At 51.8% G+C, this 27,537-nt stretch overlaps 1 protein-coding gene across 1 annotated transcript; it reads right to left on the bottom strand.

Annotated features, from left to right (window-relative positions):
• On the bottom strand, positions 1 to 27,450 carry LSP1 (lymphocyte specific protein 1). The gene is made up of 11 exons (XM_026036808.1): positions 27,392 to 27,450; positions 19,002 to 19,154; positions 17,508 to 17,597; positions 15,544 to 15,739; positions 14,441 to 14,563; positions 12,249 to 12,292; positions 11,985 to 12,066; positions 11,480 to 11,620; positions 10,589 to 10,669; positions 9,781 to 9,892; positions 1 to 1,210 (listed from the first exon to the last, which is right to left on the bottom strand). Exons 1-10 carry the CDS (start codon positions 27,448 to 27,450, stop codon positions 9,806 to 9,808), a joined length of 1,056 nt encoding a protein of 351 aa, XP_025892593.1. The 3' UTR covers positions 1 to 1,210; positions 9,781 to 9,805.
• Positions 27,451 to 27,537: the final 87 nt, after the last annotated feature.

Here is a 27,537-nt window from a genome sequence, read left to right as displayed (position 1 = left end):
GAAGAGGACATGAACAGATTTTAAGCAGGAGATCAGGAATGTGCTAACAACATGAAGTGTAAAGACTTGAGAGATCAGGAAGAGCCCCAGGAGCTGTTTTACAGAACTGGGCCTAGAAAGCCTGGAAATCAGCATGTCCTTCCCCATGGGTGGTTTCCTCCCCATCACAGCAAGCCCTGACCAGCCCCTGGGAGGCACTAAAATAGCTGTCCAAGTGAAAAGGTTCCAGTATAAGGGAATTTCCCAGATATCCAGTCCTTCTCCAGGAGCTTGATTTGCAGGTTATCAGCACACCTGCCTTTGACATGCAGAAATAAGTGTTTTAGTTCCTTACAGTAGAGCCCAGGTCAGAGGAAAAGCCAATCCCTTCCCAGGGAAGGGAGAAGATGCCAGTAATGGACACTCCACACCTGGAGGAAGCCACAGCCCTGCATCCCTATTTAGCAGGGAAAGGAAGGCACCAGCTATCTGAAGCTCAGCATCTACGGTCACACTTGAGGTGAACAAGTGGCAGGAATACTTTTGGCATGGGTACTCAACTGTGATTAAAATGGTGATCTGAAGACTGAAGAAAACAGGGCTTGGTTAAACACAATTTGGCCTTAATGTAGAAGCAGAGAGACCAGTAGATGACATCCCTTAGCATAGATGTTGCCAAAGGAAAGACTATGCTGTAAACAGGAGGAAACAAACCACAGCTGGCAGGAGTGGTGGTGGTGACAACAGATGCTCACAGGCTCCTGATGTTCAGGATCTGCCCATTGCCCTCTCCTCAAACAGGCTACTTGGCAACTATTCAGCTTTCTCTCTCCCACCACTGAGCCATCAAGAATCACAAGATTAGAAATTCTTCATTCTGTAGCAAAATACCTGCCAGCTGGGCAGGCCAGTAGCTTCTTCTCTTCAAGCACTTGATAAAGAAGAGAGGGAGCAGAGCCACAGCCTCCCACCTCCATAGCAGAGGCAGATTAAAAGAAAAAAATGGCTAGAGTCACTTAGAAGGTTAAAATGGGGATCATTTCCACCAGCTGATTTCTTCTTTCACCTGACTGGAGGCAGTGCAGGTGTCACTCACACCCAGAGAGGACAGTTGAGCTGTACTGAACCAGACTGACTTCAGGCAAGAGAAGAAAAACATCCTTTAAGTGTCTTCCTTGGAGCAGAGGAAACATTGGCATTGAGGGTTGCATCGAGCCAGGACCAAGCTCAGCTGTAAGACAAGAAAAAGACAAGATTACTACATACTGTTTGCTTTGCCATGAGCAATATCTGTGCCATAGCGATTCTACATCGTGCCCTAGCAATTAAAGAGATTTTCTCCAATCCATTGTCACAAGAACTGTGTGAATCCCTTCTCACCACTGCCCATGACATCTCTACAATGGTGAGCAGCCAAGATGGGCAATATGCCCATAACAGAGCAGGAGCCAAGCGTGCAAAGAGGTGGTGGCTCCTTGAAAACCCTGCTCTCAGCACCCCACAGTGCTCATGCCAGCTCAGCACCCAAGCAGCCTCCAGCTCTTCTCCAGCAGAGGTCACAGCTGCCCAGGGAGGCAGGATGTGCTCCAGCTCAGCCTCCTCATCCCATGGAGAGAATCTGCAAGCTTCCTTCCATGCCTGGGAGTCACTAAAGCATCGAGCACGCTCCTCCAGCCCCAGCAAACACAGCTCTCTGTTTGGGACCATCTGTGGCAGTATCGGGTTCCTGCAGCTCTTGATCTCCTCTCTGCAGAACAGCTGGTACCGCGGAGGGGCTCCGGCACACAAATTGCTTTTCCATTGGATAATAAATGACTCTGCCATGCTGATGCTCTCCCTGCCATTCTCAATTTGGAGCCAATTGCAATTCAAGAAGAGTCTGGCAGAACAGTTGGGATCCAAGAGCGGGTGACTTCCTTGCACCCACAGGCACATAAACAGCAGGAGGGAAACTTAACCCTTTAAAGCCTTTTAATTCAGCTACCACCTCCATTTTCTTCCAATTTATCACAAACCAAGAAAAAAATAGCTTTTCAGTATGTTTTTTCTTTCATGCCAGGTTTTCAGCCCTGGCCTTCCTGCCAGCAGTGACGTTTCTGCCTTTCCCATTGCCTTTGCTTCATTATGCAGCAAAGACAGCATCACCTGCAAAGTCACACTTGCTTCAGAAACAATCCCAAACAGAACACCTGTGGAGACTTAAACAAAACCGAAGATGACAAGGAAACACAAATAAATTAAGGGTGGCTTCCTTTTGCAAAGCCTAGATGTTTCATCCACCACAGCTGTCCCTCAAATGCACAGGCTCCAGCACCCAAGTCACATGCTGTGCAACTCGGCTCCTATTGCAGTTTTGCTTGCTTGTTTTCAAGACCCACAGAACGGCAGGTTGCAAGCCACGTGGGGTGCTTACATAGTACCAAGGCTTACTTTAAGAGCACGTACTGCTGGGAGAGACCATAGATCTTCAAGTCATAAGCCAACCTTTCATTTTGGGAATAGAGAAAGAGTTTTCCTGGTGCGTCTGGATTATATTCCAAGCTTCTCATGGTCAGATCCTCTACCCTCCTCAAAGGCATCTGATGCAGCAGCAATTTCTAAACAAGATCCTGCTCCAGCCCACCCAGGAAGCTGCATTTTCAGGGTGCCACAATTTGTAGGGAAAGGAAAGCATTCAAAGTATTGATCAGTAGTTGGGAAGTGCATTCCCCTGCCTCTTTCACATTCCCAGCACAACAAGCTGGAATGGCCCACCTGCACAGCTAGACCACAGCTCATCTTGTAATACAGGCAGTCTGCAGACTCTCATCAAAATGCTGGAATGTTTCTCTTATTTATAGTTGAAATAGAGAAATCAGTCGGTTTCAGTGTATCATTACCAGGTACTATCCAGACCTTAGCCACCACATGCTCTGTTCATGAGAAGAGCTCGTTAAGGGTAGGAATGACTGAGTTCTCCCATCTTTCCTCCTCAGCAAGGCTGGGAATCCCCAAAGCTTAACACAGTTCTTGCAACACAGAGCTGAAAGTACTCACACATCCTTTCAGAAGAAGCACATCATCAGCAGAAGAACCCCAAGCAGATACAAGATCTGCAGCCTGTTTCTGTTCCACTGAAGACAGGGTCTTACAGGGAGGACACTGGCAATGCTCTCCAAGGGAAACAGGAAACTAGGTTTTATCTTAAGGGCTGGTAAGTGCAGGAGGAGGTTGCTGTAGTGCTGTATGCAGCAAGGAAACACAGTGAGAGCTAGTCAGTGTTGTGACAGAGCACTTTCTCACCAGATAAATGCAGCTCTCAAGTACTGCATTTCACAGGGATGTCTTTCTGCCAGCTGAAATCAATCAAGGCTGGTATTGACTTTGACTCAAGTGACATATGAGTTTATGGCTGTTCTGTTGTATATAACATTTTATCAGAGCATTAATAACTAGAATTTGGAAAGCCAGGAAACATCCCTGATTTATGCCTCTGGAGAATGTTTCAAAGCTTCAAAATTTCAGATCCGCTCTGTTTCTCCTGACGTTTTGTTCCAAACCCTGTTAGAATTTGCCAAGACATGGATGTCTGGGGTCCCAAGGAGCTAAGTGTATTTCTTGCTAGGGCCAGGAGCAGGACTCCAGGTGTGGCATACAAACTTCTCCAAGGGCGTTTCTAGTCCTGCCCCATCACCTGTAAGACTAGCAGAGGCTGATGAGCAAGGACAAGAAAACCATGTTTGATGCTCTTCTTGCACTAACTCCATACTTAGAGCTTCTAGCAGAGAGAGAGAGAGGAGAAGAGAAGGCTTCATATAAGAATACTTAAAAGTCATCACAAGGTCTAGTACTCTAAGAGGCAGGTGCAGGACCAAGCCCATATCAATCTGAAGCATTCTGTTTTATTTCAGGAGATGACAATGCTGATAACTGCACCATCCTCTGGGCAACCTGTGCCCGTTCGCCCCCAGATGTCTCCCCCTCCCACCCTACCAAAGCCAGGGAAGGACAACCTGCGACTCCAGAAACTCCTGAAGAAAGCAGCCAAGAAGAACGCCGTGCTAGCTTCGGAGCAAGCCAAGGCCTTTCGGTCCAGCCTCTCCCCCGTGAACGAGGCCGGCTCTGATCTGGAGCGCAACAGCAGTGCTGCCGTGGCACAGACCCCCAAGACATCAACAGGTCCTTCCACGAGCCTCCCATACCGCTTCCCCATCCAGCCCGTCACCCACCGCAATCCCTCCCCTCTGCGGAGGAGCAAGCCTTTCACGCTGACTGTCACCGAGCAAAGGCGCATTGCTGAGCACCTCAGGCTCACCACCTCGGCAGAGCAAAAGCCAGCTGAGACCCTGCAGCAACCTGAAGGCACTGGCGCCCAGGCTCCCTCTCCACGGGACTCGTCTATATTCATTTTCCCCCAGCTTCCTTCTTCCACCACAGCCAGTACAGAAAGGGCACCAGAGGTTACCTATGTGACCAAGGCACACACTTACTTCCACAGTGTCAAGGCACCTAAGGCTAAGGCATCCACATCAAACCAGACCCAAGCAGCCTGCAGCAATGAAGACAGGAAACCTTCTCCTGCACCAGAAACAAGTCACTCTGAACCTTCTCCACCAGGAGAGACACCTGCCCCACTCGGTGACAGCAAGACCATGGCTTCCCCTGCCGCCCTGGAGCCTCCTGCAAAGGCAGAACCTCCTAGTCAAGCTCCCAGGCCTGCACCACGTGAAGAGTCTGTCAAAGGCCCTCACCCCAAGTCCAGCACCTCTGATGCCCTCTCCAGTAAGACAACAACCCTTGAAAGCAGCACCAAAATGTCTGGATCAGAGAGCGCATCCGAGTCACCAAAGCAGCACAGTGACACCCCATCATCCAGTGCTACTTGGAGCCAAGTACCTATAGAGGCAGCCACCCCAACACAAGTCCACACTACAGGGGCTACCCCCACAGAAACAAATGGAGAACATGCCATCCCCCCTCAGCTGACCCCCAGCACAAACACCAGTCCATCCCTCAAAGCTGAGCCAACACCACTGTCAACAGAAGACACACAACCTCACAGAGCCAGCGTTAGTGGTTGGTATCGCCTCAGGAAGCACTTAATGGTACAGCCAGAGGCACCCAGCTTCCCAGAGCCAGAGCCAGGCAAGCAAGGGCAGGAGGACACAAGCCACAGGAAAGACATCTCTCAAACAACCACCAGTCAAGACAGCCCGCTGGTTAGATCAAGGGCCACCAGGATGTGGGATGCCGTTTTATACCAGATGACGGTCAGGAAGAAGCAGCAAGCAGAAGAAAAAAGAGCGCGGAAGGAAGAAGGTTTCTCTTTCCCTCGCCGCTTACCCATCCTTCTACATAAGCCACGCTTTGACGCCCGCAAGCTGAAGGAGCTGGCTGCCAAACCCATGACGAAGATCATCACCATGTTTGAGGTAGGCCGGTATGGACCGAGAGTGACCGAGGAGCACACCAGGAGCTTTAACCGAATGGCATCAGGATGGTCAATCAACTGAAGCCAAGCCGCCCCACCAGGCCCACATCTCAGGAGGTTCCTACTGGACGCCAAGCAAGAAGACCCATGACTACCTTATCTGCCAGATGGAGCCAAGTATAAGGAAAAAAATGAATAAAATAAACCCCCTCTGAGCCAGCAGCCTTGCACTGAGGGTTTAAGGGTTACTCTGTATATATATGAACTTAAATGCATAACATACCACACCCACAGGTCAGGAGCCAGGAAAGATAGGCACACATACACATTTTGTTTTAAGAGAGTCCACTACAAACATTGCACAAAATGTGGGACAGAAAGAAAAGAGGACAAATTGCCTGTAGAGAAAAACAAAGAAACAAACAAAAGCACAGTTTAGAGGAAAGTAATGGAATGCAAATTTATTTTGTGTTTAAGAGCAGTAGAGGTCCCAGAAACAAAAGGCCCTATAGAGAAAGAGTGTGAAGGAATCTGCATTGCTCCATCTTCTACTCATCTAGAGAGGATCAAACTGAACTCTCAGAAAGCCCACACATCATCCCCATTAGCTTCACTGCTCAAAGGGCAAGCAAGAGACACCCTGCAGCCAGCTGCTGAGAGATGGAGTGTCTGTTCATGCAAGAAACAGCCAAAGGACAACACAGGATCTAATCCTCCTGGCTCTCACATAACACTTCCCTACCTAGAAAATTGGGCATTACACTATTTAAAGTCATTCTATATCAGCCTGCTCTATTTTAGTGCATAGTGGACCTACGAGGCTAAGGACAGGACACGTTTTTCTTTCTGAAATCAGAATGGCCAAGGCATGCACAATCCTCAGTTCTTTCTAGCAAGTCCTTTGTGACAGGCCAGTCCATTTTTGATGCTCGCTCCAGAGCCACCAGGCTTTGGGAACAAAAATACTGGTGAGCAGCTATTCTTGTTTCTCAAAGGAATTTGTTATGTGGGGGGATGCTTAAACATGCCAATCCTGTAGTAGCTATGTAGGGCCTCAATAGGACATCTGATACACAGATCTTTACATTTTCTTCCTATGCAGAAGATATGGAGGCGGCTGGAATCTCCCCAAGCCAACTTAGAAGAGGCACAGGGGAAGAGACCACTTCTACCTTTTTGAATGTTCTTCCAGCTTCATAATGGTGCTATAAAGAACAACTCTACTACAGTCCAACCTTTGTTAATGTTTCCCCTTTAGCGACAGTCTCCTTTTTTCTGTTTTCTTTCTCCCACTTTCCTATTCCAGAAAGGAAAAGGGGCAAAATAAGCCCAAGTCCTCCTCCCCTCTTCTCCTCCAACCTTTAGTTTTTCAAGGGAAAGCTGGGAATAGTCATATGGTGAAATAGAAACCCTTCAAACAGCCCCAAATGAAGCCTAACTACATCAGTACAGATTAAATCCTAAAGGATAAACAGGAAAGGGCATTACCACAGAGAAGACTGTATGCTTAAGGCTGTTCCTGACCACTCTGCTTTACCAGTTTTCTAACATTTTGCTTCATCATAGCTATTCAGAGGGAGCAAAACTGAATCCAATACTCTGCAGAATCCTGATGAAAATGGACATCATTTGACTCTGTCAGGGTCTTTGAACCAGTATAAAAGCAGTGTTTGACAAGGAGGAGCATTTGGGAGGTTGGAAACAGATCAGCAGTCAGGAGCAACTGCTGGGTCAGCCTTCACAGGATAAGTTAATATGCTGCCAGCCTTACTGTGTACGAGTTTGCTCCTCTCCCTGCAAGGAAGGGCTACACCAGCCTAAAACTTCACAGGTAATTGCACCTGCCATATGGGAGTTTTGGCAGTGGCCTCTCTTGCAGGATGGGACTAGCTCAGAGGTGATCTCCTCTGACTTTCCATTTAAAGAGTTTGAAATGCCATCCCCATTTTTAACCTCTGTTTGTTGCAGCTTGAAGTCATCTGCTGTTTATGACCTTCTTCAGGAGTGGCCAAGAGTTCACTCCCCGAGCAAGATTTGCTCAGCTGGCAGCCCTTTTGCCTCCTAGCATGCAGGAAACTCCCCTATGCTTGAGAAAAAGAATAAGCAAAACAAAGCACCAGAAACTTGAGAGATGCACCAGTTGCCCAGCAATAGCAGACACGCTAGAGCCTAGAGCAGATGGGTGGACATACATACTCAGAACCCAGCCCTCAAGAGCTGGGCTACTAGCATCAAGTCAAACAACTGATGCTGATTACAGCTGAGCATGAATTTGGAGAGAGGATGTTTTTTGAAGGTGTTTTAACTCATTTCGCCACACAGCAACAACGACCCAGAACAAACCAGCAAGTTGCACACATGTCGATGAGGAAAGGTCCATGGGTACCTGCTGGGCACAGGCCAAGAGGACCACTCGTGGCCCCAACAATGCCTACCACAGGAACTAAAGGAAGGCAGATGTGACCACATGGTTTAGCCAAGAGGGACAAGCAGGGAAACAAGGCAGGTCCAGCGAGTACCACAGAGACAGACCCAGGAACAAGAACATGGCAAGCAAACAGACCAAAGCAACAGGAGGTCTCTGCCATGGACTTTCTATTAGGAGCTCTTTGCATGTCATAGTCTGTGCCAAGCAGGCCGAACAAGTGAAGGAGAACACCTCTGAGCACACATCTAGGTTGTTATTCAGAGGCAGACAACCTCAGACCATCAGTAACAGCCTGAACTGCCACTTAGGAAACAAATCTCTTGGCTTCCCAGCCTGCTCAGAGGGTGTGTAGAACACATGTGTTCAGGAACAGAAAGGCAAGGAGAGAAGGACCCAGCAACAGGCAGGGAAAGGATGAGCAGAGTTAGCAGGACAATAGGCAGGGGTAGAGAAAGAGTCTGGTGCACAGAGACCTCTCAGCATATAAAGCAGCCAACTAACAACCCAAGAATAGAAACACGCCCAAGTCCTCACACTATCCCAGCCCTTTTGGCTATCTTCAGCCAAAGAAATAATTTCTTGTAAACAAATCCATAGGGCATCAGGGCTGTGCAGTGGCTACTTAGAGCACTGAGCAGATCTTAGAGGATGCCCTGTTGCAGCCTCTAGCCTCTCAAGAAAGACCAGAGCCAACAGCTGCTTCCAGAAGCTCAGGTAGGACAACCAAAACCTGCTAAGACACTTGGCTGTTAGAATTAGAGGTCAACAGGATCCCACTGAGTGCATCAGAACAGATTTCAGAAGGAAGAAGGGGGCTGGTGAGAGAAGACTTTCGAAATGGTTTCTGGAAGCAGCAGACAGATCAAGCTGAGGATACAGTCCTTCAGGCTCCTTTCGTCATTATATCTACAAATGTAATTATACACAGACTTGGGTTTGTACTGTTGCCCATCTCAAAACAGCCTTCAAGAGCTTCTTTCCTGAAGGAGCGTACAAAAATAAAATAAAAAAAGCTGCATTGCTAAGCCAGTTCATTTGAAAAAAAATAAGAAATAGTCCTAGAGTGATTCAGAAACAAAGAAGGTGCTTTGTAGCAAAAAGTGCTATTTATAAGTTTGGCTATAAAATAAAGTTTTTATTATTGTAGAAAAAGAAAAAAGAAAAATAAAAAGCTTGTTTGCCTCTCCACCCAACATCCTTTCCTCTCAGTGCCAGAGGCTTCCCGGTTGGATCCGACAAGTTATCACATCCCTCTATGCCAATTCCTTCTTTCCGGCACAACCCTCGTTCACTCAAGATCACACCAGGATAGCCACTAACACAAGCACAATAAGCACATGATTCAGAGACCATTTTAAGAGGGCCCAGAGACATCACCCCAACTTTTCCTCCCCTGTAGCTATGCACCAGCACATAGTCCTTCCTGCTCTGTTGGGCCACCCAGCAGAGAGGTTCATTTCCCCCCTGCTACAACCCTACTGCAGGCCAGTTCCAAGAGGCACTAAAATTACTCCAAGATTTTTCCCCTAATTAATTCAGTAAATCATTGAATTAGATCCTGGAAACACTCAAATCTCAGGATTAGAACAGCCTCTATGCTCAGCAGGAATGGCCTCCAGCTAGTACTTTCCTTTGCAAGGCAGGAGATCACAAGAACAAATATTAGAGACTAGTTCCTTAAAACAAGCAAAGGGAAACCCATCTTCAACCAGACATCATTAGCAAAGGTATTCGACAAATTAAACACAGGTATCCAGCATCCTAATAATATCAGAGAATGGGTCCCTGGGTACCCACTTCCTTGCAGCTCAGGAAGCCAGTTATTTGCTTGTGTACTGGGCTCCAGCTGTTATCACATGGCACCTTGCAACTCATCCAAGTTCACTTGGCAGAAGCAACCCAAACATCTCACCAGAACACTACCAGGAGCTTATTACATTGCACAAGGTCACAACTCACTCACCTGGTTAACGGGTTCTCCAGGCACGTTATTGCTCTGTTGCATCATCTATCAGCACTTTCTTGTACTGGCCGTGGCCTGTTGCAACAAATTTATACTTTTTCCCAGGAGTGGACTGGACAGGACAGAAAGAAACAGCCAGTCAGGATTCTTCCTTCTCAAATAGGCATTCAGAATCAAATACACAGAGTTAAGGAGAGATTCTGACTTGATTTTATATAGGACAGTTATTAGTTCCCAAGGACAGTGTTCTTGCAGGGCTGCTTTCACCCACAGCAAATACTGGTTTGATTTTCCGCATAGCACCAGCAGTACTATCAAGAAATGCCTGCAGATAATAGACATCAATTTGATCTCTTGGCAAGTCCAGACAATTACAGCAGCAGCTGCCTCCAGCATTTTAACATGCATTTCCACAAACATGTCACTAGGCACAAAACCTCACATCCATCTGCAAACACTAACACTGCCTTCATTTGAGGTGCACTTAATTTAGGGTGTTTCTTTGAAATAAAGATTAAGCAGCATAGCAAAAGCAGAGTCCCTCATACTTGCTGTTCAGTTTTAGTCTGGAAAACCAGGGTTCCCAAACCATTATGCGCAATGAACTATTCAAGAGACCTTTCAGTACTGCTAGTTAGTAATTTGCCACCATTTTTATCAGGACTGAAGCTACAGCAACTAACTGCTGTGAAGAACTCTCTTATGATGTAGATATGCAAATGCTTTGGTAGATACAAGCAACCCCCATCCATACAGATCTTTTCTTCCCAGAGGAAGTACCTCATTATTTGCACAGATACCAACTTACCTTGATATTGGTCTCAGGTTTGGGATTGCCCTTCTGTTCCCAAAGGCTTCTTTTGCTCACAATGTCTCCAGCCACAATATCCTGAGAAGAAGGTTGTTCTCATTAACCTTCACTGGCAATGCTGCTGAACATGCATTTGTTCACATCCCTTCCAAGCCCACGCATGTGACCTCTTTTAATACATAATGTCACATTGTATGACCTAAGACAGCTGGAGCAAAAATTCAAGACTAAGAAAACTTCTTCCTATTCCCAATATATCTTTGGCTTTCTCCTCTCTCACTTTTCCACAGGAGACCGGATCAGAGATCCGAGATGTTTATTTTCTTAAATTTGTTAACATCAAGACACTGCTATGTGGAAGGAATTTTGCTCACATAAACACAGATTTGCAAGCCATGTGTTATAGAATTACCCATGCTCTCAAGGGTCAGAAAAAGTTACCAGGAGAGCAATATATAGTATCCTTTGCCATTTCCAAGTCTACAAGATTACCATCCTGATGCCAGATCCAACTTAGTGCTCAGTCACATCCCCTTCATAAAAGCTGCACTGTTTCCCCACCAGCTGACTTAATTCCCATTTCACATCAGAGGCTCAACCAGCTTCAGAGGTTTCTCTAGTTGTACCACTGAGGAACAATTCAGGACTGGCAGAGATGAATCTAAGCTCTGAAGTACAATGGGTTAGATACTGACAAAAGCAACCACGTCCTTAAGATCAAGGCTTTTAGAGCCCTGGCTCCATGCTGTCCACTGCTGATTAGCACAGTCCATGAGCCATATAACAGGCTAATATTGCACTCATACAGGACAAGCATAAGTTGTGTGGCATGCAGAGATCCATCCCTTTTCTCCTGTACAGGCAGGGCAGGTCATACAAGTGCCTTACCTTACAGGCTGACGACTTCACAGAGGACTGAGCTGCAACCTCTCCAGTCTCCCAGAGGCTTTTTGTGCTGGCTACCACCATGCTCGTGGTGGGAATGTCAAGGGATGGCTGACGGGCAGGTTTTGGAGCCTTGGTGGATGTCTGGAAAATACAGTACAAACACCCTCAGATATTTTCCTTTGTAATTGGAAGTCCTCAGGGATAAGAGGATGCAAAAAGAGACTCAAATGGCCCAGTAGTTTCACCCAGTAGTCAAATTTTCACCCAGTAGTCAGTGAAAATGAGTAAACAAAGATGGCCATTCACAGAAGCAGTCTTTATACCCTTTATACCCTTAGAAGTCTCTAGAGATAGGAGACAGGCATTTTCCTATCCAAGCAGAGGTAACTTGGTTGTTACCTCACAGAGGACGGGACTAAGAAGGATGTCAGGAGAACGACACCTTGTGAAGAGGCCTCCTTGGAGGGTGGAGACATAGTTGTGTCCGTGCAATACAGTCACCCACCTCAATGGCCTGTGTGTATTGCTCCAGTCTATCATCTATCTTTGACACAGGCAGGGGAGGCTGGCTCTTCTTTATGCTGTTACTAGAGAGAAAAACAGATAAGACAACTGTCTTGTGGGAAGGACCCCAGTGCCTCAGGCAGGATTTTGAGAGCCACAGGCTGTCTTGTCATCACCACCCCCCCACCCAGCAGAGCCCTCAGGCATCCTATGTTTGAAATAAGGCATCTGCTTCACCGTAGCTCCCCAACACCCCTAATGATACCTTTTCTTTATTGAGCGATTCAGTGACTCTGTTCTGTCCGTGATCTGGAAGTAGGAGAAAACAAACAAGGATGTTACCACTCCATGGACCTTGGATGGATATGTATTGCCTTGGCTGTCCACAGTCCAGACACTTTACTTTTGGGCTCCCTCACCCAAGTTTTGGGCAGAAATATTTTGGTCAATCCAGGCCACAGACAGTTGGGTGAGCATCCCTTTTACTTTTTGTTTCTGGAGGTAGGCAGGACAAATTCCTCTCAAAAACTCCAGCACACAGAAGCAACTCAACCAACACACAACTCTGACAGCTCAAGTAGCAACCAGGACCACATCTTCTCTCAAATACTTGGTTTTCTTGCTATATCCAAAAGAGACAGTACAGTAGGTGAAAAAAAGGGGGGGGGAAAAAAAAAAACCACTAGAGGCAATATCAGCCAAGGTGGTAGAGAAGCCAAGCATGAGAACAGCACAAGCCTGAGTTATGGCAGCTCATCCACACAATACAGAACAATTTAACACTTGGAGCCTCCGGCAAGGCAGTTCTTCAAGTCAAACCATCAGGGAAGAGAGTTTTGCACAAGATGCTCCTGTGTCCTGTGCAAGAGGTATTTGACAAGAAGGCAAGCAAACACTTCACAACCACTGAAAAAAGGCTGAAATGTTGCCAAATCTCACAGCTCTTTCATGCCCCAGAAACACAGGGACAACAGTCACTTTCAAGTCAAAGGGTTGCATATTTTTCAGCAGCAAGTCCTACGGAGCCAAGGATCAGCAGCCAAGTAACAAGGAGCCATCCCACTGCACGTCACTGCCTGCACCATGGGAAGTGTTAGCTACCTGTCCTTAGGCAAAGTTCTTGCCTTTTTGCTGGAAACAGTATTTCTGAGCAATCAGAGGCCAAAATGTCTCCTCAGTGGCAATTTTTTAAATTCTTAGCATTCACATAAAATGCTACTATCTGGAATGTAAAGATCCTCCTTTCTCTGGAAAGGACCCAAACTCCTATTTTTCCCAAATGGCTTTACATTCAGCTTTGTTTATTCATGAGCTCTAGCATCATCATTATTAAAAAAATTAAAATTTTAAAAAATGTATTTCTGCTCCTTTCCCTGGGCTAATCCTAGCAACAACAGTTAACCTACCATCAAGAAGCTACGTGCCTTTTGGGGCTGCAATGCAGAAAGGTTCGGTACATAAAAGGCAGTGGAAGAATTCACCAATATTTTCCCACTGGTCTCTTTTCAGAGACCTACTGTGGCCTATCCCAGCCCTCTTTCAAATCTAACATTAGCCTACGGCCTGTATCCAAAGCTTTTGCTCCCCTCATTTTATGCAGTTTTCATAGGCATCTCCACACAGAGCAGCAATCTGATTGTTAGAGATGATGAAACTTTCTTCCTTATTTCCTGTTGCTTGAGGAAACACTCTCAATTCTGCTTGCCCAGGAAATATTGGCTAAGAAGCAGAGAGCGCAAGTCTCAAGGCAAGAGAGCCCGGATAATACTAAGAGCAGGCTAACAGGCTGCCCAGACCCCTCACCATTTCCCCAGGAGCTTACAGGAGAAGACAGCAAGCTAGACACTACAGAAACCACTTATCTGCATCTACTATATTTAAAAGCACAAGCACAGAACTAAGGGTTTGTACCAAATGAAATAGGAGACGGAAGATGCAATTCAGCTGATGTCAAAAACTGAAGTTTCACTTGACCACAGCAGTTCTGACGGATGCAAGTAGAAAAGGACTCGCTGTTTCAGAGATCGAGAATCCAAGTCTGCTCAGAACAAAATTTCTGACTTTTACAAACAGAAATGTTAATGCTTCACCATTTTTCTCTTGTAAGAGAAGCTCAGTTCTCATGGACTTAATCACATGCACAAGTTTAAGGTACATATATCTTTTTTCACTATTACTGTGTTCCCTAAAGTCTTTACTGAACTTGAGCTATCTGCGTACACATTGCCTGTGACCAAGAGTCTCCAGAGACAGTCATGCTCTCAAGCAGCTTGCAGTTGAGGTAGACAGAGTAGGAGAACAGGAGTTTCCATGTCACAAACAAGGCAGACAGTGGTTTGCTCTTGCCTAAAGCAAAAGTTGAAGCAGAATTTGTACCTATGTTATCACACGGTCACCTTCCCTTGGTGTTAATTATGTGCTCTATGGGAATAGCTGTCGTTGACTGGGAGCACACACCTTGGTGGAGCACACAGCAGTGTGGTCAGAGCACAGCTCCTCGTCCTCCAGGCTGGCAGGGCTCGGAGCTTTCTGGCGTTTGTCCGGCACTTCCTCCTCTTCGTTTCTCCTCCTCTTCTTTTCCTGAAGGAACAGGACAAACGAGCCAGGAAGGGAGCTGGTCAAAGTGCTTCTAACAACAAAGGTTATAACCTTCCCACTCTCTCCCAGGTTTACTGCCTTACACTGAAGGCTCAAGCAGAAAAACTTTGAGCCCACATCTGTTGAAACATCCTGAAAGAAACTCATATGCAGGTTAGAATAATAATAATTTTAAAAGTAAAAAAAAAAATTGGTTTGAGGTTCCAGAATGACATTGAAAAGAGTCCTTGCATCAGTTACTAAATAATAAACTGATGTAGGAACTACTGAGATGAGAAAATCATATTTGCCCTATCTAAAAGCCATTGGGAGAGAATATAGCTGCCCTTTATTTCACAGGGCTACAGAGGCCAGCAAAACACAGTCAAATGCAAAAGCATATAGAGGCTATAGCAAGTCAAAAAAATCCATTTACAACAAAATATCTGAGGCTCAACAACACAACGATATTCACACACAGTTCAAGATGCACTTTTGCCTCTCACGTTTACTAGAGATTACACCTTGCTGAAAGAGCAGAGACAGAAAACCTCAGCTGGGACTGATTTGAAGACACCTCGCACCCAAGTACTTCAAAGGTGCAGCAAAAGTTGAAGAGAAAAAAAGCAAGTAGTAAAATTAAGACTCAAGCACACCTAAAGAACTGTTCACAGAGTGACAGGAGAACTTAACAGCTCTTCCCTCTTGGTATTTGTGTGGGCATGAATAAACCACTATTTGTTATAAACCAGAAGCGGAGACATCAACTTAGGAAGGGCGAGAGGTTGCCCACAGTGACACCCCAGCAATACCCATAGGTAAGAATGGGACAGGTCCCATGTTACACCCAAACACCACATTTACATAGGCCCAGCACCCATCAGTGCAAACTGGGCAGATGGGCCAAGTTTCTCAGCAGCCTCCAGCCCTGTCCCTCCCACCAGCCCTCTGGAGAGGAACAGGACAGCTGCTCTTGATCCAACCTCCTGCAAAGCTCTCTCCTCCTCCTGTTGCTCTTGGTCATCATCTTCCTCATGGCACAGCCTCTCCTCCTCCCTCACAACCATATTCTCCTCCTGGATGTTCTCCAGGCTTTCCTGGTGAAGCTGGATCTGCTCCAGCTTGACTTCAGCTTCCCTCACACCACCGTCCTCTTCTTCATACGACTGTCGTGGAGACCTAGACATGGGAGAAGAGAAGCAAAATAAGTTGATAAGAGGTTACAGACAGTATCAAGTCCCTCAGACCTCTTTAAACCCAGTTTTACCATTCCTCTAAACACAGAGCACCTGAGAGTTTTAAACCACCGCTTAGAGTCACTTTTGCAGTCCCACCTGGGTTCCCCACTCCCATCTAGACATCAGAGCAGCCACATCACACAGCTGCCAGTGCCAGGCACACACAGAGGCCCAGGGCAACCCAGCAAAAAACAAAGCAGCCTAAAGCCACCAGGGTCACCAAGAGCCTTAGCACAGGTAAAGGTTACAAAGGGCTTTTTACAAACTGCTACATGTCTCAAAGCCTGCAGGGAGGAGATCCGCTGGCGTTTTCAAACCATTGGATCTGCAAAGGCAGCACAGCCATGCACCGGGGCTCAGGGTCAGCAGCAGCTGACGCTTCACTTCAGAGCTCTTGCGGGCTCACAGATTCACACCACAATGTTGTTGCCATCTTGCATTGCTTGGATGGAGAAGAGCCTTCTCCTCCCACACATTTCTTAGAAAACTGCCTGGTTTGCAGCAGCTGTAGGTTCTCTGAGAGCAAAGCTGGAGAGCTGGCTAGCAGGCAGCTGCTGGGGCGCAGGACCGACCTGCTGCTACAGCACCATCAAGGACCTTGGGCATGCACATCCATCCCATGCAAAGCAGGGCTCCCTCTCTCCTCTGTCAAGTAGGAGACCAGAGCAGGGACACCCTGGCTCCAGCATTGCTTCTTTCAACACCAAGAGTCAAAGCCAGAAGCACAACCTACCTGTGCCTCCTGCAGCCCTCTAAGCTCTTCCTCCAGCGGCACAGATGAGCAAGGAGAAGGGGCAGAGCTGCTGAGCAGGCTCCCTAGGGCACAGCCAGGACAGGCTCAGCTCTCACAAGGAGGTGAGCAAGCTCACGAGCCCCAAGGCCTTTCTACTGCTGCTTCTCCTACCAGCCTCCCACCTAAGGGTACCCAGCTGCAGCCACCAGCTTTAAGGCACCACCCGCTGTGATGGGCTTCACCTGCCCTCGGTGCTCCCCACCCCGGCAGCCCACACTGTTCTCAGGTGTTTGGGCTTGCAAAAGGGGAAGGCAAAGCTTTTGGGTCGCTTTAACTACTGTGTTTGCAAAAAGTAAGCAAGAGCCCAGCTCTATTTATCTGCTCAGCAGTAAATATTAATCTTACACATGTTTTTCAGCCTGGTGTATAAAGAAGAGGCTATGTCATTGCAGGACAAGGCTCCCTGGAAAATCAAGCTACAGAGAGAGCCAAGCCACAGAGGTCAAGGGCAGGTACGCCATGTCCAAGGGAAGTGCTTAAGGCAGGATTTGGCCCTTAGCTTCAAGGTTATGACTGAAGAGCCTGCAAACAAGCACCACGCAGATGTCTTTACTGCCTGTTTTCTGCTGCTGAAAGAGTCGTAACACCCGCTATGCTGGGGCAAGCCGGGAAACGGAAACTTAGAACAGTTTTCCAGGCTGCCAGGATTATCGTAGAGGCTGTTTCAGCCCTTGCAGCCATTCAGGTGGCTTAAAAGTGATGTTGTTGTCCCTCCAAATCCTGGCCTCCAGGCCACTGCTGCAAAAGCAACGTGGCACCCAAACATCCCCAGTGCCCGGGATGGTCCTGGAGTCCCAAATCACAGGAGGGAGCCCGTCCTGCCCTCCGGCACTTGAGGCTCTGGCCTCCAGCTTTGCTGGGCTTGGTCCCTTTGTGGGGCATGGCCCTTCCCTGGCTCTGCTGTTGTCTTACCCACCTCTGCTTGCGCTGCTCGAGTTTCTGGGACCAGTCACTGAAGCCCTCATCCTCCTCCAGCTCCGATGGCTCAGAGGGCTTAAAGTCATAACTGAAACACATCAAGAGGGAAAATTAGGAGGAGAGCAGCGCAGAGGGGCAGAGCTGGTCCAGAAGGACCCCCCGCTGCTCCTCTCCTCTCTCCCTGCAGTTGCTGCATCTTCTTTCCAGCTACAGTTTCCAAATCCCACTTTAACCCTCCCCACTTTAACCCTTTAACTTGCTGAGTGCTTAGGAACTTTCCCCTGTGAAAAGGGGCTCTCTCAGCAGAGTCATTGCGAGAGGGAAGCAAAGCAGGATGAGCTCTGTTTCTCCAGCAGAAGCTGGAGCCCTGGCTGCCTGCCTGGCCTCCTGGGGCTGCAAACCAACAAGCACAGGATGAGTGATGCCCCCGCCTGTGCCTGGGGTTCGCTCTCACTTGTTTAGACCAGAGGTGCTTCCAGCTGCATTCCCGCTTTTCCCGTGCTTGTGACTCTCACCGCCTCAGCTTTGCCTCACTTAAACTCAAGGGAAAAGACTGGACCAGGGAAGGGAAAACCCTCTTCCCTGTCTCCGAGCAGGAAAGCAGAGAGGAGGGAGGGCTTCCCCAGTGCAGCCGGTCGCTGTCCGGCCCGGAGCCTGCCCAGGCGCAGTCCCGTGCTCTGACAGAAGCGCTCCGTGGGGAGCGAGCATGCGGCCCGGCGTGCAGCCAGATGGATGGAGCATCAGCCCTCCCGGCTCGAGCAGCACAGCTGCCTGCATCACATGTGGCTTGGCCCTGTGTGGAGGGTTTTTTTCCTATTTTTTTTTCCCCCTCTCATCCAAGACAAAAATTGCTGGGATGCTGGAGCACTCATCGGTGCCCACGCTGCAAGCGGCTGCCCAAGGAAGCACCTTCACAAATGCTCTCGGGACACATGATGCTAAAGTGCCCCAGCAGAGAATATCAGGATGTGGGACCCAAAGACTAGTTCAAAATTAAAAGATTCAAAATAAACGGTAAACTTAGGTCTTTCTTGCCTTTCCGGACTCTGAGGGGGTGTCAGGAGATGCTTGGTCCCCTTTGCAGCCCTGATGCCTCAAAATAGGGGGGATTTCTCTGAGGTGCGGGAGCCGTGCTGGCTCCCATCCTGCTCGCTCGCTCCCCGGGCTGTACAGGGCAGTGTGGCAGACACGGCCAGACCTGTTCACGGGGGTTCACACCTGTGTTTACAGGGAGAGGCCCAAGCCCGGCAAGACTAACAGCGTGGCTGAGGCTTAGGGAGCGAGCCCAGGGGCTGTCAGCAGCTGCAGCAGAAACCGGGCAGGGGCCAGGAGGAAGAGACCTGCCCTCCCCGGCCCTGCTACTCAAGCGCTGCGGAGGTTTTGAACCATCCCTGCAATGCTCTCAGACAGAGACATCCTGAAAAGCTCCTGCCCTCGCAGGGCACCCCGCCGAGCGGGGACCTCACCGGGCGCCCACTCGTGCACTGCTTACTGGTTTTCCTGTGGCGGCAGCCCGCTCTCCGGGCAGGAGCTGGCGTCGTTCAGGCCCTCCTCGGCCTGGGACCGCAGCTGCTTCTCCCGTTCCCGCCGGCGCCGCTCTCGGGCTGCCTCCTCCTCATCCTCCACGCTCCACTGCGCCGTCAGCCTGGGCGGGAGAGTAGGGCACGGTCAGCACCGTGGGGAGCGGGCCCCAAGCCACCCCTGCCCTCGCGGAGCAGCCCCTTTCCCAGCCCCTTCTCCAGCAAAGCTGCACTTGCGGAAAGGAAGCTCGAGGAACCCGTGATGCTCTGAGAAGTCCCACGCCCTGAATCTCCATCCCCAGGAGACCTCGCTCTGCGGATCTCAGCACGGCTCCTTAAGGAAGCGAGCCGTGCCTGCGCCACCAGGCATCACGGTGCCCATCTGCTCCTGGAGCGAGTGAGGGAATGGGCCTGGGGGCTCCAAAGCGGCTCTTGCTCGCACAGAAGCCCCTGCCTCGGCCTGGCCCAAGCACCTTGGGTGCTGGCTAATAAAAGCCGTGCCGGGAGAAGGGCCTCCCAGAGCCGGGCAGCAGCGACAAGGCGCCGCAGCGTTCCTGCTCCAGCGAGAGCAGCAGCTCCGCACAGCACGGGCTCTGCTCCCACCGCTACCAGCCCCTCCACGGGGCAGCTCCGTAGCCACCAGCACAGCGCCCGCGCCGAGGTCTGCAGCAACGTCAGGGCTCGTTCCCCCGCAGCCACAGCCCCCGGCACACGAGACACCCGCTCGCCGTCCCTGCCCACCTTGGCCTCCCCGCGAGCAGAGAGGGAGCCCCGGGGCGCCGGGACCCCCTCCCCTTCCGCACGCGCTCCATGCTCCTATTTATTGTTTTCCCACCCGTTCCCATGGAAACCGTTGTCTGTGGTCCTGGCGGGAAGCCACCCTGTTGTGGCGTGCGCTATTTTCTTTATTTATTTTTTTTAATATATAAATGAAGTCATTCATTAAGCTCTGCCATGATCCCCCTCCCTCGGGTGACAACTCCAGATAGTCTCCGGCTCCAGGCGGCTCTTAACCCTCTCCCTCCCGGATCGCCACGGTTTGAAGGCGGACGGGCCTCATTCGCGCCGGAGCGAGCCAGGTTTGGGGGGTGACACCCTCCCTATCCCCCCACCGCTTGCTGGCACTGCCTGGCCGCCGCTGCCACGGGACCCCCGGCGCGGCTCTCGCCTGAGCCCTTTTCCCACCGCCGAAGCCGCTGGGCTTTGCAGCCCTCCCCGCTCCCCGCTTGGATGTGACTAATTCCCCATGACCTCACCGGCTCGCTATTCTGTCGCTCCGTCTTGCGCGCGGGCCCTGCGGCCGGCGCGCGCAGGGCCCCGGGGCGACGCTCGCCGAGAGCAGCCCTTTTCCGCAAAGCGGAGAAGTTTTCCTGCCCGCTCCCTTGGCCGGAGAGCCGCGTCTCCGCCAAGCACGGGGAAGCCCCTTCCCTCTCCAACGAACATCAGGAATAATAATAATAAAAAAAGTGATATTAGCAGATCTGGAGCCCCATCAGCTCCCGTGCCAAACCTGCTTTGGGGCTCAAGCATCAGCACAACACACGGAAGGGAAACGAGTACTCCTCTTGGGCTGACCTGATGGCAAAGCCATTTGCTCTCGATGCGAAGCAAACAAGGGATCGGGACACGACCCCCTGCCACGGCCCTGGCTTGCAGGCCAGCGAGAGGGGCTTGCTGACCCGCAGACCGCGCGGGCCCTTGCGGTGCAGCCACGGCCACGTCGCCACCAGCCTCGCCGCTTGCGCGACGGCGAGGTCAGCCGTTAAATCCCCTTTCAAAGCAAAAAGGTGGAATGATTTCCTTTCAAAACAGTTCGGCAGAGTGGTGCTGGGGGGACCTTGGCCTGTTATTTCTAGACGCTAGCAATCAAACTTGGAGCCTCGCACTGGGATCACGTAATCTTTTCTTCCCAGTTCCAGCAGCGATTGCCCCGTGCACGCCGAGGGCAGCACAAGCTGGGACCACGTAACTTCCGCTCCATCCTGTGCATTCCCAGGCTGGTACCAAGCCCGGGACACCTCCGGCTGGGTCAGGCCTGCTGGGGGGTCCCCAGCCTTACGTCTCCGCCAACAGCTCCGGGGATTCTCAGTGTGGACCAGAATGTCACTGGCAGCAGGGTGCTCTTTGCAAGCAGGCAAATCCCACAGGTCCATAGGCAGGCTCAGGGCAGCAGGTTCCAGCTTGGCTGCAGACTCCCAATGTGCCAAGTACCAAGACGCTCAGGCTTCAGCTTGAACTTGCGCCAGCTGCCCACACGAGATCCAAATCTTGACTTCACCTCCCTCTGGACCCCCAGCCAAGGAAGGAGGGGATTTTTTCCCCCTTTTTTTTCCATTTGCCCTGTGAACGCCTCCTCCTGCAGAACAACGATCCAAGCACCAGCGCTCCGGCAGCGCGGTTTCGGGTGGCCACTAATGCCCGCTCCAGACAAGCCAGGATTGCTGGAAAGGTCACGTTTCCTTCAGGCAATTTCTCATCAGCGCTTGGGGAGATTATAATATTCAGGCAAGGGAATTTCTGGCACCAAATGAGCTGTATTTAAGGGAAATGCTGCAGACTCTTTAGCATGGCTCAGCTCAGAGGAAGTTCTGCTGGCCCCAAACCAACCTTCAGCACTAAAGTTAATTCCAGAAAGGAAAATGAAAATGAAATCTCTCCCGGAGGCCTTCACCTTTGCAGACCTGCACCAGAGCCCACTAACCCTCGGCCAGCAAATTCAGCATTCCTGTCTCCTGAGCTCGCCAGGGCATCGTGGGCCACGGGAGCGCTGGCTTTAGTCACTGTCCCCTCGCACACGAGGTTCAAGGGGGAAGATGCCCTGTGGACGTGCCTTAGGAGGAGTCCTGTGCAGCCTGTCTTTATTTCACATTCCTCAAGTTTTTATAAAGGGCCCAAAGGTGGATGGTAGGTGTGCTACGATGCACACTCATGCTCATAACGTGAAATGGAAAGGGCTGCCAGCCACTGAAGATGCAAGGTTGTATCCATGCATCGAGATACCTTCAAAAGTTCAAGGCCAAGGGCTTGTCTGAGGTGGCCAGGAAGCCAGGAAGAATCAGAGAATTGGAGATCCAGCTAGAATTGCTGGGGCACAAGGCAAGCTGCAGTCACACTGCTTAATGGGCAGGTTTCTGAAATTGGGAATAACCTTGCTTGATGGCAAAGACTACACTTCGATAGCTGTCTGCTGTCGAAGATGGGGTGGATAGTGGTAGCCTAGGAGGAGGTGGGGGAGGAAAAGCAAACAAAAAATACTACGTGATGGCCCGGAGTTGTTTTTTCTTTGACAGCGGGGGTGAAGGTATGGTTATTCCAGCTCCAAGAGACCAGCTTGTCATTCAAAGGCAGCCTGGGATGCTGGACAGCCTCTCCCTCCCCTGCATTCATGCAATTCCTCAGCTGCGGTGCCTGGTTTAGAGTCGAGGCTACGCAGTTTGAAGAGGAGGGTAGGGGGAAGGGGAAAGCACGTACTCGCTTCACCCTAAGCCTTTTTCTCATACCGAGCCTCCCCACCCCGCCTGTAGCTGGGCTCTATTTTCTCCTCTCAGTCTCGGCTTTCCTGACGGAGCAAGGAGCCGGGCGCGGAAAGGCATCGCGATAAGGATGTGCCAGGCTGCCTCGGGGGAACGCGATACGGTGCAAGCCTTCAGCGGGCAGAAAGGGAAGCGAAGCCCAGGCAGCAACGCGGGCAAAGCCCAGCTTCCCTTTAAAACACAAAACAACTTGTTTTTCTAAGCGAGCCTTGATTTCTCAGGGCTAAAGTATATCCTGTTTCTGCCCAGAGGAGGAATCGATACCCTCCATCCAGGCTAGCTCCGGAGCACCGCGGTCCCGAGGCTTAAGAGGATCTCACAAGAAAGCCTGTTATATTCAACTTCCAGCTCTGTTTCCCAGATCCGGATATGCGGCCGCGTGTCCACAAGTGCCAGGTATTTTTGGCACGAGGCGGAAGCCCCAGCTGTGCGAAGCCCCTGCACGTCTCGGGGGAGGGAAAACACGGAGCAGATGTGGAGGAGCACGTCCCTGGGCACACTCCCCCTCCTGCCTCTCGCGGGACGCCCGCTCTAGGTGACACACGGGGACAATCTGCAAATGGCGCGGCCGTTGCACGGCCCCTAACCCGCCTCAGTTGCAAGGGTGTTTTTACAGGCTCCGTGCTTGCCACTTGCCAAGGAAGACTCCGCGCGCAGGGCTGGGAGGAAGGCTGCTTTGCAACGCTCTTATCACCACCGCTCCCGGCTCCTGGGTGGACAACCCTGCGCACATGAGATGGAGCGGGCTCTTCCCCTACCTCGGCCGAAATCTGGGAAGCAGGCGGCTGGCAGCGGGCCCGGGAGCAGGCCCAGCCGTGGGGGGCACCGTCCTTGGCAGGACTCCCCCACACTGTCCGCCCTCGCGAGCCTGAGAGCTGCTCGCAGGAAGGAACCTTCTCCCCGCGCGGACGGGGCAGCCTATGGGAACGATGGGGTTTTGCTATTTTTAATCCCAGCAGACAATCCCGAGGAATCTTTGAGCAGATGATGGATGGTCCCGCTGTCCGGCGGGTCCTTTGCGCGCAGATACGCCGGTTTGGTAACACGCTAACATCACTCGTGTGGAATTTGTGGCCGAGGGGGAGCTGCTGGCGACCTCGAGTCCTCCCAGGCCGGGGCCGGGGTTGCAGCAAAGCGGTGCCGCCGCGGCCCCAAGCCGGCGCCTCGCGCAGCATCCTCCTTTCCGATGCAGGGCTCAAGGACCCCAAACCGCTCTGGCCAGTGGGAAGTTTGGAGACCATTTGGGGAAGGGAAAGGCATTTGGGGGTATAAAATAGACCCATCAGAAAAGGTTCACAAGATATTTGCATTTTTGCTCTCGCAGAGAGGGAGGCAGCTCCCCACGGCCTCCCCACCGCAGCTACCGGCAGCCAGATCCTCCTCCTCCTCGATGCGCTCGGGCTGTGAAGCAAGCCTGATTGCACAGGGGAGAAGAGCAGCATTACCCCCGCATAAACCAGGCATTAAAAGCGAGATTAACATCAGGCTGCTTTTTATAGCACCGATGAGCCAAGATGCGAGAGCCCCCAGCTCGGCTGCAAGTCATTGACTTTACGCTCCTGGGGACTACACGTTTCCCCCCGTTCCATAATTCACATTGGCAGGAGGGAGCTGGGCTGGCAGAGCAAGCACAGCCCAACGGCAGGACTCTCCTCTCCTTGCAGGGGAGGAAGAAGAGCCCCAAGGGCATCCCCAGCATCCCGGGCAGCCCTCTGCCCTCCACCGGCATCCGACCTTCCCGGCCACTCACCCAGCAAGCTCACATCGGGGTGTGCTGCTGCTGCTGGAGAAAGAGGGATTAGAAAGTAGCAGTAAAAAAATACAGATAGATACCAAAAAAAACACCACTAACAAATCAAGGCATCCACAGGGGGACACAGGAGGGGAGCACGCCGGTGCGGGGCAGTGCTGGAAAGGAGGAATTACCCCATTGGGTCCCCACACCCTCCAGCAACAGCCGGTGCCAAGAAACAGGAACACGCGAGCACAATTTCAGATCTCATACTTTGGCTCTCCAGATTAATGACTCCTCCGATGATAAGGGGAACAAAGTTCCATCCTACTGAGGGAATAATTAGGTTTATCTCACCATCTCCTTTCCTGGATCATTTTGTAGCCTTGGGCTTTTTCATCATCAGATTTAGCCCCGCTCCCGCGTGACGACTTTGCACTTCTGACTATGGCGCTGCAAGGCACACGGCCGCTTGCTTGCTGCCCGTGCAGCCGTTGTGCTTCGGGGGCCAGGTCGCCCGGCGTGCTGAGCATCCCACCGGCAGCGCATGGAATAAACCCTCCCTCCCTGCGGGGCCAAGCGCCGCTCGCGCCCACGCACAACCAGAGATTCACTCACACATGGGGGACCAAACGGGCTGCCAGGAAAGCAGCAGCTCTTCCAACCCGCCCGCCCGCTTCGCCCGGCTGCGGCAAGGGGAGCGCGCTCGGAGCGAGCGAGGCTCCCGGCTGCGTCCGTGGAGACGCCGCCTAATCCGGTTTCAAGGAGCGGTGCCGTCAATGCCGCCAACTTACAAAGAGGCTGATTTGTAGGTTAATTAAAGAGCAATATTCTTTTGTGGGAGCACTCGAGGCACTGTAAGTAGAGGGAGAGTAAAACTCCAGCAGGAGCAGATAATGAAGTGAGTGAATCGACATGACAGGCATTGGATTCCCATCTTATTTATAGGAATTCATTAGGAGGATAAGGAAAAATAGACCCAGATAAGAGGATGAAATGGCTTGTGTTTGGAGAGGGCTTTGCAAGTACAAAGCCATGCAGGAGCAAGAAATCTCCACCATTAACTTCTTAAACACGGGACAAATCTTTCTGTCGGGGTCTCCGGATAGAGATTCTGTGGGATAAGGGCCACTCCAGTTGCGCTCGGGAGAGGCAGGGAGGCAGGCGAGGTGATTCCCTTTCCCAGGGAGTCATCCCTGTGTGTCCTCCTCAGTGCAGAGTCACCACTCCGAGCTGTGCCAGGGCCACAGGCCCTCCTCGGGCTCCAGCTTTCCAGAGGGATCAGCACAATCCCACCAGGAATGACGGCTGAGCTGCCGCATCCCGCTGCTTGTGGCCAGAGGCAGGAAGGAATCATTTCCCAGCCAGCACATGGGGAGAGGGTCAAAAGTTCCTGGGACCAATATCTGGGTGAACAGAGGCTTAGCAAGGGCTCGCAGCCAAGCGCTCCTGCTCAGCACCTGGGCACGGACTGCTCCATGCACAGGAAACGTCAGGATTTTTGCCCGGTACAGGTATCTCACGTTTAAACACGGTCACTCAGTCCCGACTTCCATCCTGATTTGGGAAGGTTTCTTCCCAAAAGCAGCAGCTTCCTCGGCCGAGGATGCCCGGACAGGCCTGGCAAGCCTGGGAGCAGCGCGGTCCAGCACAACCCCCTGAGCGCCAGTGACCACGGAGCAGAGCAGCCTGTGCCAGGAGCCAGGAAAGCCCTGCAGAGCCACAGCAGGATCCAAGGGGAGCACAGGCACGACGCTGCCTGACGTGCAGGGGTGCGGGAGCCGGCGCAGATCCAGCGGATCCGGCATCTCACCAAAACCCCCGGCGTCCAGGGCCGCAGCTCTGAGCACAGCGGTGCTTTCTCTCGTGCTCTGCTCACCTTGGTGCTTCAGGCACATCCCAAAGCGCCTGGGCACTACACGGTGCAACCGCTGCCCACAGCCGCCCTGGGAGGGATTACAGCAGAGCAGGAACAGGGGTTCTTCTCTGTGATCCCTTGCACGTCTTTGCACCCTCCATCCTCATCCACAAACAGAGCTAGGAAGCACAGCTGAAAAGCCAAGATCAAGCTCAACAGGAAACCCTGCTCAGCACAAATATCCCTTGGTAAAAGCCCCACATGCCCCTCTCCAAGCCCCTCACCAAGCGGCCCCAGGCTGCTGCTGCAAAGGGAGCCGGGACCTCCATCCCTGCGTGGGACTGGGGAAGGACAAGACTGGCCAAGGACGGGTGCAGAGGAGGAGCCTGTCCTGGCCCTCTTCCATCCACAGGGCCGGGGGAGTTTTCCTGATGATTCCCCTGGTGGGACAGGGTGGATGGCTGTATTTACTCTTCCTAAATTTCTCTTCCGAGGCCAGAAGCTCTTTGGAGGAGGGGTGAGGCTCAGAATCTGTGTTATCAATCACGGAAATCCCAAACTGGCTGGAAATCACCCGCTCCAAAAACACTCCCGTGTGCCCTGTCTGACCTCTCCCAACTCCCACTGGAGGCCGGCGGGCACCAGTGAGGACAGACTGGCAGCGCAAGGGAGCCAAGGGGCACTCAGCCTGCGGGACATTAACCCAGCACTCATCGATTCGGCCCCTGAACTGAACTCGGGGGCCAAGCGGTCCCTTCTGCCCGCCCAGCCCGAGCGAGATGCACGGCGCGGAATGGGCCTGGAGCGCAGGACAGCCCCGCGTCCCACCAGCCCCACCGGAGGGCTGCACGGGAGGGAATCCCAGCGTCAGCCACCGGCGAAGCCTCCATGGACAAATGCAGGGGAGCGCGACCAAGCCGCCACCTCGTGCTGCCCGGGCGGTTGCGCTGGCACAGGATGGGTCGAGGCAGCGCCGCTATCAATTAAATCCACAGGGCAGCGTCAGCCGGCACCCCCGCCAGGACCCGGCCCTTTATGGATCTCTGCATTAAAAACGCACGGCGCAACGTTAATTTACTACCGCATCAAATAAAAATACGGGCGGGGGGGACAACCCCGCTGTCTCAGGTGGGCGCCGGAGCGCAGCTCCCGCGCGGCGGGAGGAGGAGGATGCGCTGCCTGCCCCCGCGCCCCGCCGCAGCGCCGGTACCGCCCGGCCCGGCCCGGCGCGGGACCCACCGCAGGAGGTTCTGCAAGCCCCGCTTGCTGCAGTGCCGCCGCAGCACCGCGCCGCTCATGCCGCCCGCCGCTGCTCCGCTCCGCTTCCCGGCGCCGCTCCCGCTTCCCGGCGCCGCTCCCGCTTCCCGGCTGCTGCTCCGCTCCCG

The sequence above is a fragment of the Nothoprocta perdicaria genome, unplaced genomic scaffold, assembly GCF_003342845.1.
Source record: "Nothoprocta perdicaria isolate Ctin4 unplaced genomic scaffold, notPer1 scaffold_186, whole genome shotgun sequence".
NCBI classification, from domain to species: Eukaryota; Metazoa; Chordata; class Aves; order Tinamiformes; family Tinamidae; genus Nothoprocta; species Nothoprocta perdicaria.
This window is presented reverse-complemented; position numbering and strand designations above follow the sequence as displayed.

Bases quoted from the DNA above. Each gene is read 5' to 3' on its own strand.
- LSP1 (XM_026036808.1), bottom strand. From the start codon at position 27,450: ATGAGCGGCGCGGTGCTGCGGCGGCACTGCAGCAAGCGGGGCTTGCAG. The intron at 10,670-11,479 runs GTAAGGCACTTG...CCTTCTTCTCAG, and splicing joins TGAAGTCGTCAGCCTGTAAG to GATATTGTGGCTGGAGACAT. The intron at 9,893-10,588 runs GTAAGTTGGTAT...TGTCCTGTCCAG, and splicing joins AACCTGAGACCAATATCAAG to TCCACTCCTGGGAAAAAGTA.